This window comes from Branchiostoma belcheri, unplaced genomic scaffold (genome assembly GCF_001625305.1).
Source record: "Branchiostoma belcheri isolate BF01 breed outbred unplaced genomic scaffold, Haploidv18h27 scaffold28, whole genome shotgun sequence".
Taxonomy (NCBI): Eukaryota; Metazoa; Chordata; class Leptocardii; order Amphioxiformes; family Branchiostomatidae; genus Branchiostoma; species Branchiostoma belcheri.
This window is the reverse complement of record NW_017803887.1, coordinates 1,731,658-1,741,231: the sequence shown is the minus strand read 5'-3', so window position 1 is coordinate 1,741,231 and position 9,574 is coordinate 1,731,658. Positions and strand designations below refer to the sequence as shown.

Sequence of the window (9,574 nt, the reverse complement as noted above, 5' to 3'; positions counted from 1 at the left end):
GTCCAGACCGGGCCCGGGCCTTGGGCCCCACGGGCCGCCGCTCTACCGCCAACTGCGGGCCCCTCGCTCAGTCCGACTTTTATACAAAACAACATGTAATGGTACCTGGCGTTGTTTGGTCCGGTTGCCATGGAGAGTGCACCTGTCGTCTGCAGACCTGTCAATCAGCACGACCCCATGATACTGGTTTCAAAGGCAACATCAACAACGGCGTCAGCTTTGATTTCTGTATAAACTACAGTGACGCGGCGTCGGGTTTCGACGCCTTTGTATCATGACGCTTTCCCAGAAGACCACCTGGTACAGCACCATGAAGGTTGTTGACCTGCCAAACAATGCAATCTCGAGCTCCCTCCCTCCCTCTCTCCTTCCCCCTCTCTCTCCTTCCCCCTCTCTCCCTCCCTCTCTCTCACCCTCTCTCTCAGTCGTTTCATATACATATGAATACGGTTGTATTTTACAGTGCTTATATCTTTACCCCATTGTTAATCTAGCCTAGTATCTAAATATTACAATTACTTTTAGTACTCCGGACCTAGCGATGATATTATTGGGGTTTTAGGGGAGTAAATAGAATTGAAAACATCGAGAATTGAGAAGTGATATATAACGTTATATATATTACACTGTAATACAGTGCATGTTACCCATTATTTGATTTCATTTGATTTATTCGCTATTGTTAATGTTTCTGTATAAAACATTTGTTTATGCAATGAAAATATGTTTCACCAAAATGCGGTGTTTATTATACATTGCTAGTATATGCAAGGATTACTTTTGGACAACCTATTTACTAGTATTTGACATGAAATATAACCTAGTGGTGCTTTGTGGAACTGCCGTAACAAGTCGGCAATCTCCGGAAGTAAGCGTCGGTGCCGACGTCCTGCCGATAGCACTTTGGCAATGTTCGGCAATCTCCGGCCTCTCCTAAACCACCGCAGTGTCCAAGATGGCAGCAGGAAAGAAACTCACGAAGGAAGAAGAACTTCTGCTCCAAGATTTCAGCCGAAATGTGACCACCAAGTCCTCGGCTCTCTTCTACGGGAATGCCTTCATCGTCTCTGCCATCCCGATATGTAAGTAGACCGGAAAATCCGTCCGAAATTGGCGAAAAGTTGGTGCGAAGTTGGTTAGCGTTGCATACGTGGCAACATGCGTGCCCCCCTCCCCCATATTTCGTACGCAAACAAGTAGTTTTTTCGAATTAAATTCAACACAGCAATCGTCCTCTAACGTAGAAGTAATGCATTATTTTGGTACTTTTCATACCATAGAAAAATATAATGATTTCCTTCTTCGTTGAGAAGAACTTGTGTGTAGAAATTATGAAATAAAATGGCTAAAAATCCCGTAAAAATTATAATCTTTTGCTTAAAAATATGCTGCTTCGGAATCGGTATGACTCGAGTAATAAATCATCAGCTGAAAGGTAGCTGAGGAACACTAGTTGAGGATGACTACTAAAAAAGCTAGTAATTAATTTTTGATATTTACCTTGGAATGGATTAGTGGTGGAACAAGGAGGTTCAACCTCCATCATGGAAGAAATTCTAAATCTGTGACACTGTGATTTGGAATACATTTTGTATCTTGAAAATTGTTGCCTGTTTTGCAAATATTATCCCCTCGCAGTGTATCATGATGGGGCTCCTAATGGTGCATTATGGGAAGTGTGAAAGTGGTGAACATTATAATGAGGGCCTGCAAGGGGGGGTCCCGACAATGCTCTACGCTGAATTCGAAAACCTCTCGATTACGCTTTACGATAAATTCCAAGTTGCTACCACGCATTACGTAGAATTAAAACGCCGAATACGCTCTTCGCAAAAATATTAGAGCAGTCCGTCTACGCTATACAAAGAATTAAAACTGCCGATTTCGCTCTACGGAAAAGGGCTTGCGGGCCCCCTATAATATATCATGTTCTTGTTCCCAGGGCTGTACTGGCGTATCCACCAGATGGACCTGTTCCAGTCCGCGGTGGTGTTCGGTGTCATGACCCTCGTCTGTACCTGGCTCATCGCCTTCGCCTACAAGAACGTCAAGTTTGTCCTCAAGCACAAGTAAGTCTGGCAAGAATAAGACTGTCTAACTAAAGATAATGTGTGTAGACTCAGTAAAGTCAATTAACCATCTATCTGCTGCAATAGCCCCATAAGCAACACAAAGTTTTATCTGGTGCCATATTTGCTACCTTAGTAGACTGAAGGTTAAAGTACTCACATATGTATTTAATTATCTGTCTAACTCAAAGTACTCACTGTACACTCAATGAAAACCTAAAGCCGTAGGGGCAATGAGTTGTTAATCCACTGTCACTGTCTGTGTCTAGACTCTAGTGCACGGTATTGGACTGTGGAGCGCATCCCTCTCCTTTCACTGCCTTTTGCCTCACCAACAAGTCAGTTACCCATTTTACACTTGGCTGATCAGGAGTGAGGAAAGTGCCTTTTCCAGGGACACAATGTCTAGTCAGGGATGCCAGTCAGAAATCGAACCCAAGACCTCTTGATCTTATGTCTGCTAGCTACCCACTCAGCCATTGAACACTGCTCAAAATGTAAAGGAATGTAATTCTGTCCCCCCCCCAGGGTTGCCCTCCAGCGTGAGGATGCGGTCTCCAGGGAGGTCATGAAGAAACTGTCGGATGCTGACTCCAAGAAGATGTCGCGCAAGGAGAAGGATGAAAGGTTTGTCACTTGAAATAATCATTACAACAAGAAGTACCCTTGCAGTTAATTCTGCAGTAATTCTTACTGTGTATGGCAGACCTTGCTCTGCCATTAAAAAATGAGCAGAAACAACAGCAAGTTTCATTGTTTTAAGCCAGAACAAAATTCAGCAACAAGTAGTTCATGTACTAAAACATTTACACTCACTCATGGCATTAAAAAAAAACAAGCTTCTTTCTACACTACAGTATCATATTTGTTTCCTGCCATCACGATTGCACATTTGTAGAGATGTTTGACTTAAGCAATTTGCTAGAAGTTCCAAAATTCCAATGTACATTATTCAAAATGGCCAATTTTAAACACAGTTAAAAGTTTAATTCTGTGGATGGTTATGAGTGTTCTTTAACTTGTTATGTGGACTGGTACATAACAGATATTACAGAGTAGCCTGGGTGCCATCCTATTTGTATGCTGGGCCTCCCATTCTCCCTAAAAAAATTTTAATGGCTGATATGGCTAGCTAATAACAGGAAAAAGTTTTTGAAAATTTTTTACAAACTTTTTCTCCTGCAGGATCCTGTGGAAGAAGAACGAGGTTGCTGACTACGAGGCCACAACCTTCTCCATCTTCTACAACAACGCTCTGTTCCTGTTCCTGGTCATCGTAGCCTCCTTCTTCATCCTACGCTCACTCAACCCCACCGTGTATCCTTTTACATACCGTAGAACTAGTGGCGCATACCTAAACTCAATTTTAGGTTCAGGTCCGGATTCAAGTCCAGAGGTTTAGGTTCAGTTCCGGACTTGTAAGTCCGGACCTAAACCCATGACATATACAAAATTGCATGTTGGCAACCTTGCAATGTTGTCTGGGTGAAACTTTGGCCACATAACATGGAGGCCGGTACTTGACGATGCCCGATGGCAATGTTTTCTTCATTTTGCAGCAAAGATTTTGCAATGTACGGAAGGTTTTAGGTGGTTTGGAAAGAAAAGGGGTATGTGAAATGGTCTTTTATGGTAATAAGTCCGGACTCGGTTCTTGACTTTTAGTTTTTTTTGGACTTGAATCTAAACATTATTACAAGTCCGGGTCCAAGTCCAGTGAACCGGTATGCAGCACTATGTAGAACTGAAGTATTAGGGTTCTCACCAGGATTTTTTCACAGCCTAGGGGTCAGGCACAGAAGGACAACAGTATGAAAGCATTGGAAACAGTGTTATCTAATTCTTTCTTTGTATAAATCGGCCTGCTTTGACTTACATCAATATACCATCAATGTACCAGCCTTCAATGAATGTATGATTTGAAGTACAGACAGGAATTAATATATTATTTACAGACAGGAAATAATTGACATATCCGGTACACAGCTTTGCACGCTCGCATGTGTACCCAGTTTTTGTACCGTCAAGTTTTTGGCCCCTGCATGTAAATAGGGTCATAATCATATGTTTTGTTACAGTCAAGTTTATATTGTCCTTTGATGACTTCATTTTGTGGATGATTCACTTAATACATGTATGTACCGAAATCTGATTGAGAAAAAAAGGAGTAACTGTCATTTTCTAACAGGGTGAATTAGAGTAGAGGTACTGGTACTCATTCCTATATCAATTATTTAAGTGTGTAGTATTAATACATACTACAGGTAGTTGTGGTGGTATTAAAATTAATGGCATTAGAAATTTTCAAAGATAGAGAAGCTGAAGTTATGTTCCTTTTTAGCTGTTTTTTGTGTGATCTTCTATGTTCCTTAACTCTTTCCACAGTAACTATGTGCTGTCTGTGGGCCTGGCTGGTGGACTCTTGGCACTCTTCTCAACTGGCTCTCAATAAAGAAGAAGAAAAAACACCATGTAATAGCATCCTCTCTCAACAGCTCAATCAACTGTTACCCCCATTCAATTAGTGGTAGCTTCCAAATTCACAAGTTGCTGTGATTGGAGTCTCCCATTTTAGAAATAGGGGTGCTAGAGCTTGAGTTGTTGAGACAGTATGGACTGAAAGGGTGGGAGGGGTCAGAGTTTCAGAACATTTCTAAAGTTGGGATGCAGCATCGTTAAGCAACAAAACTGTAGAATAGAAATGCATATGAGCAGGTAGTATTTGATATCGATTTATGAATTATTGAGATAAATAAGCTGATGAAAAAGTGGCATAAAGAAACTTAACGAGTTGTTAGTTTAAGATATTAAGAAAGAAAATTTTGAAATGTGATGCAATATACCTCGATTGTTGCCAAACTGCATCCTCCTACAGAAAGAGTACAGGCCCCTTCTACAAGAGTGAGCATTCCAGTGTGGTGCCATGAAAGAAATAAATGGTTTTTATACATCACAGACTCTCATGCGTGTGTGTTTATCATGTTGCTTCTGAAATGTTGCCTGAGATGAGTAGAAATACTGGTTATCGCTGCAACAAAAAGACAAGAAATCCACAAGTAGACAGTTCAATTGGATGAAGGATGTGGTACATCCTTACAAGAAGGTTATAGTGGACCACCATACCTTGATCCTTTGTAGCACTGTGTACAATATGGATGAAGATCTTTATTGTACATGAGCATACATGTACACTGGATAAGAACGGGTCACAAGAAAGGAATAGCTTAATATACATGACCCTTGCATACACATGACCAAGCTACATTTGTAGCACAAGCATGATAGTCTAAAAAAATTGACTTCTCATAGCTTCTCTGTAATTGTAAAAATATCCTGGATGTCACTCCCATAGCACACTAGCCACAAAGTTATCCAGTGTGCACTGGATATTACTTTGGGCCCAGTGGATCTGGCATCTAGGCTCTGGTAAAAGTATGAACAGACAAGTTGTAGGATTAACGTTAGAGGTTTTCCCAAACTCTTAAGAATGAAAGTGACAATATTTAGCTTGGACGTAAAAAAAATGTTACCAGTTTCACATGTCTGAGACAAAAAACAAATGTTACAGAGAACATAACTTAAAAACTCTTTGAAGAAGACTAGCAGTAGTGCAGTTTGTCCCTCTTACAGTTTCCTGTTGTAGCACTTAAAATGGGAAAGGTAGGAAGAAAAAAAGCAAATATAGGCAATGCAATTTTTTTGTTATTTTGATACTGCATAAACTGATGTAAAATGCTTCAGCTTTTGCATAAATCTTAAGTTGTAGCGAATGATTATTTCATGGCCTAGAGTGTAGAACAATGTAGAAATGGCTTTGTTCATTTGGAAAAGAACATAATTTTAGGCAGTAGTATGATGCAGAATGAAATCCACAATGGCAATTTCATTTTTCCGCATTGTGCTATTGCATTTCTGTTGAAAATACATTAATCTATTGAATAAACAAAATTTTTACCATCAACTGCCAAAATACTACATTTTTCTACCATGTGGCCAATGTCTTGCTTTCTATCTTTAAAGTCTGCAATCTTATCTAATTGCTAAGATGTTTTCTAAGAAATTCTTCTACTATATTTTCTTTCCCTCTTAAGGCTTAGAATTGTCTTTTGTCTTTGTCATGCGATGCTGTCAAAAATGACACATGGTCAAGGCTAAAGAAGCTAACCATCCTGCTTGTCTGCATCTCATTAACTGACTGATGGATTAAGAGTATTCTGGGATGCCCTTTTAATATTAACTCGTCGCTAACTAGTTAATGACGTCACTGTGCGCATGCCCAGACTAATTACATTGATTGTCCGCGGGGGGTCGTCAATTTGGGCGGCCATATTTTCGGCGCAGGTCGCTCATTGTTTGTCCCGGGTGGAAATTTTTTTTTGCCGTCCGCATCGGGCGCCTTTCCGACGAACTGAGCGGAAAATATGGAGGCTGAAGACGAGGAAAACTTGGCGGAAGAAGACGTTGCCGAGGAGGAAGGTATAGAGCGGAGTGTAGAGTTGGAAGAGGCGGTGGTACCAGGTATTGTGGTTGACCGATGCTCCGTGCATGGCTGGCTGGATAGCGGCCCCTGCCTGGCTTATCATGCATGCGGTCCCGCTTGCCCTAGAAAAAAACCTCCCCGCCGTAGTTTTTAGACCAGAAAATCATTCCTACATCCTGTAGAAGTAGTTGATGCTAAGTTTAGCGGTAGGAGTCGCCTTTTTGTGGTAGTTTTTTCGTCAGTTTTAGTGGAACTTTACCGGTCTGCACGGATTTCACCGGTATACACATGAACACATGCACGCTTTGTTTTGGACGACTTCCGCCTACGAAACCGAAGATTTGAGGGCGAAAAATGCATGTGAAGGGCGCAAGGAGACGCCTTGGGTGATGATTTTTCATAATTTGTGGGAAAACGACCATCAGATAAATTCTGGCGTCACTGCTGGTTAGTGATGTGTGGTTAATATTGACTTGGTTAATGACCGGGGTTTGTGATGTGGCGCGATGCATGCTAATGAGGGCGCACCGCATGCAAACGCACGCGCGCCAAGTAGAAAACCAGAAGCCCAAAAATCACAACAACTTCGTCCCTTAAAGTTGTTTTCCGTCGCTCTTAGAAGAAATTCCGGAGCCTGAGCCACCAGAGAAGAAGAAAAAGAAGTCATCCAAGAAAAAGAAGCCAGCCAAATCCAAGAAAAGGAAAAGAGACGAGGTGGGAAAAAATTAATGTCTTCATGTTACTTTACAAATAATTTATAGACAAGCTTGTATATAATACTGTACACTTTTATAATAAAGTCAAAAGGAAAGACTTTACAAAGGTTAATGTTCCATTTTACCCTTTCTGAATGTCTTGTCTTTTTGTTCAGTTGTTTTAATTGAACAGCATTATTGATATGCAAATCACTCTATAGTATACATCAGTAGACAAAAAGGATTCAGTCTGAAAAGGATTGGAATGCTTTGCAAAGTGTGTATTGTCCCGGTGCTCCTGAAAAAAATGATTGAAAATGTTCACCCTTGTACATACAGGAGGATGATGGAGACCACTCAAGTGACAGTGATTTTGCCATTGAGACAGAAACAGTCCGCAAACCAAAAGCCAAGAAGAAATCTGCAGAACCAAAGGTGGGTTGAGTGTCCGTTAAGTCAGAACTTTTTAAACATTTGTACTAAACCATGGTACATTACTGTGCAACTGATAATTTTACTATACTAGGCATAGGAAAAAAGTTATGCTTCCTGTTTCCCGGCCAACCCTAGAAAAAACTGCAGACCCTGGCCTAAGCCCTTTTTGTGTGATCAACCTTGTGCGTTCACGGTAAATCACTGGACAGTTTGACTTTGAGTGTCTGTGATAACCAGGTTTGGTTAAGATGATAACAATTCTACGATTCCATGAATGATCATCATCATAAGTATCCATAGTAAAAGAAAGAAATAATCCCTCCTTTTCAGGTGCAGAAGTCTTCAGCTGAACTCCTTGAAGAGTTTGGTTTTGATGACATAGACTACGAGTTCACTGAAGCTGACTACCAGAACCTCACCACCTACAAGGTCTTCAGCCAACATCTCAGACCCATCATTGCACAGACCAACCCCAAGATGCCTCCTTCTAAGGTATGGTTTACTTTTGAGGAATGTCTTATCTATTTTTGCAAGTAACTTGTTGCAAGAATTTTTGCCTGCAATCTAGAAAGGTTTTTCTGCGTATGAAAAGTAAAATTTGACTTAAGACTCAAGGTATAACAGAGAGAAAACTTATACCTTTACAAAATTTGGCCCTCCAAAAGCCAAAAATAATGTGTCAGAGGGTTATGAGTTTTAAAACTTTTCAGGGAGAATACCAGACCACTTACGTATACTGTCAGACTCAATGTGCAGCTTGTACCATGGTTGTACTGTGAAGTTGTCTTTCTCTATCTGAGAAACTTCTCACGAAAACCTTGTCACTACTCAAATAAAATCCTCACTACACCAGTAAAACCTTTAGTTTAACCGGTTCAGAAACTTTTTGCTAAACACACTTCCACCCCCATCCCCAGGTCATGACAGTGCTGGGTGCGAAGTGGCGTGAGTTCTCCTCATCCCCCGAGTTTAAGGAGGCGACCAAGGCTGGCCAGGCTGCCCCTCCCCCAGCGCCTGCTGCCCCTGCACAGGCACCTGTCCTGCTCGCACCGGACGGACAGCCCATCAGGAAGAAGGCCAAGACCAAGGTATGGTGAAATGTTGTGTCAAAGTTGAACTGTTCTCCAACACACACAAAGTTGGACTCAACAGAATTTTCTCAAATTTCCTCATCTGTTATCTCTCCCCAGTCTCTCAGGACACATGATTGCATGCACTTGTGAAGTCAGTAATGGGTTAAAAGCTATAGTAAGTCTATATCGCCCCCTGTCCCGGTTTAAGTTGGAGAAGAGTTTCATGATTACATAATGGAAACTATCAACTCAGATTTAAGTGTATGAAATGTTAACTTTTTCCAACGTTATGAATGTTAGCCTTGTATATTGTTAAACTTGTGCGCCTTTTGTTACAGTTCCTTTAGCAGCTTTGATGTATCAAAGAATGGTTAAAATTACCAAAATAAGATTTTACTAATTGTGAATTATTCTAATGTTTTTCAGTACCAATTTTGAATGTTACAGAGTGAATCTAAATACAAACACAACACAGTGTTCGAAATACCTGTCTGCAGTCTGCAATCTGCAGATAGATTTTCAAGATTGCAGAGGAAAAATTTATACAATCTGCAATTTTGCAGCAGGAAAAATAGGCTTCAGATTCAATGGTTTTCAATTTAGTAAACTAGAACTCTCAGGTCCCGAGGACAGACAACACTTAAAGTCCTGTTCTTAAACAACAGGAGCTTCTTCACTAATTTGCATCATCATTGTCTTGACTTGACTATCTTTTGTCTCCTTTTGACTCCAATCAATCAATAGTTTGTGCTAATAAACCTGTATTTCTCCTGCAAAGTGAAAAATACCATGAAGGCTTTTGTATTTGCATGCAGGAAGTAT

General features: G+C 40.7%; 2 protein-coding genes across 7 annotated transcripts in view; both read left to right on the top strand.

Moving 5' to 3' along the window:
* The first annotated feature begins 908 nt into the window (after window positions 1-908).
* On the top strand, window positions 909-4,528 carry LOC109472696 (translocon-associated protein subunit gamma-like). 2 transcript variants are annotated; one of them, XM_019772546.1, is made up of 5 exons: window positions 909-1,082; window positions 1,943-2,069; window positions 2,598-2,696; window positions 3,255-3,386; window positions 4,455-4,528. In XM_019772546.1, exons 1-5 carry the CDS (start codon window positions 956-958, stop codon window positions 4,519-4,521), a joined length of 552 nt encoding a protein of 183 aa, XP_019628105.1. In that variant the 5' UTR covers window positions 909-955; the 3' UTR covers window positions 4,522-4,528. The 2 variants fall into 2 exon arrangements, with proteins under 2 accessions (XP_019628105.1, XP_019628104.1); XM_019772545.1 differs by lacking the exon at window positions 4,455-4,528 and adding an exon at window positions 3,816-3,940 and having other exon boundaries at window positions 3,255-3,406.
* A 1,813-nt stretch (window positions 4,529-6,341) lies between these two features.
* The window catches only part of LOC109472613 (chromodomain-helicase-DNA-binding protein 4-like), a 29,013-nt gene continuing 25,780 nt past the window's right edge, over window positions 6,342-9,574 (top strand). For 3 of the 5 annotated variants that reach the window (XM_019772416.1, XM_019772415.1, XM_019772419.1), the window contains exons 1-5: window positions 6,342-6,587; window positions 7,169-7,263; window positions 7,584-7,679; window positions 8,010-8,171; window positions 8,597-8,767. In XM_019772416.1, coding sequence (XP_019627975.1) covers window positions 6,491-6,587; window positions 7,169-7,263; window positions 7,584-7,679; window positions 8,010-8,171; window positions 8,597-8,767 — 621 coding nt within the window. In that variant the 5' untranslated portion in view covers window positions 6,342-6,490. The remainder of the gene's footprint in view (window positions 6,588-7,168; window positions 7,264-7,583; window positions 7,680-8,009; window positions 8,172-8,596; window positions 8,768-9,574) is intronic. The other 2 variants (XM_019772418.1, XM_019772417.1) reach the window with 2 other exon arrangements.

Coding starts and splice junctions, on each gene's coding strand:
- LOC109472696 (XM_019772545.1), top strand. CDS start 956: ATGGCAGCAGGAAAGAAACTCACGAAGGAAGAAGAACTTCTGCTCCAA. Junction 1,083..1,942: donor CGTCTCTGCCATCCCGATAT/GTAAGTAGACCG, acceptor TCTTGTTCCCAG/GGCTGTACTGGCGTATCCAC. Junction 3,407..3,815: donor GTATCCTTTTACATACCGTA/GAACTAGTGGCG, acceptor CTATGTAGAACT/GAAGTATTAGGGTTCTCACC.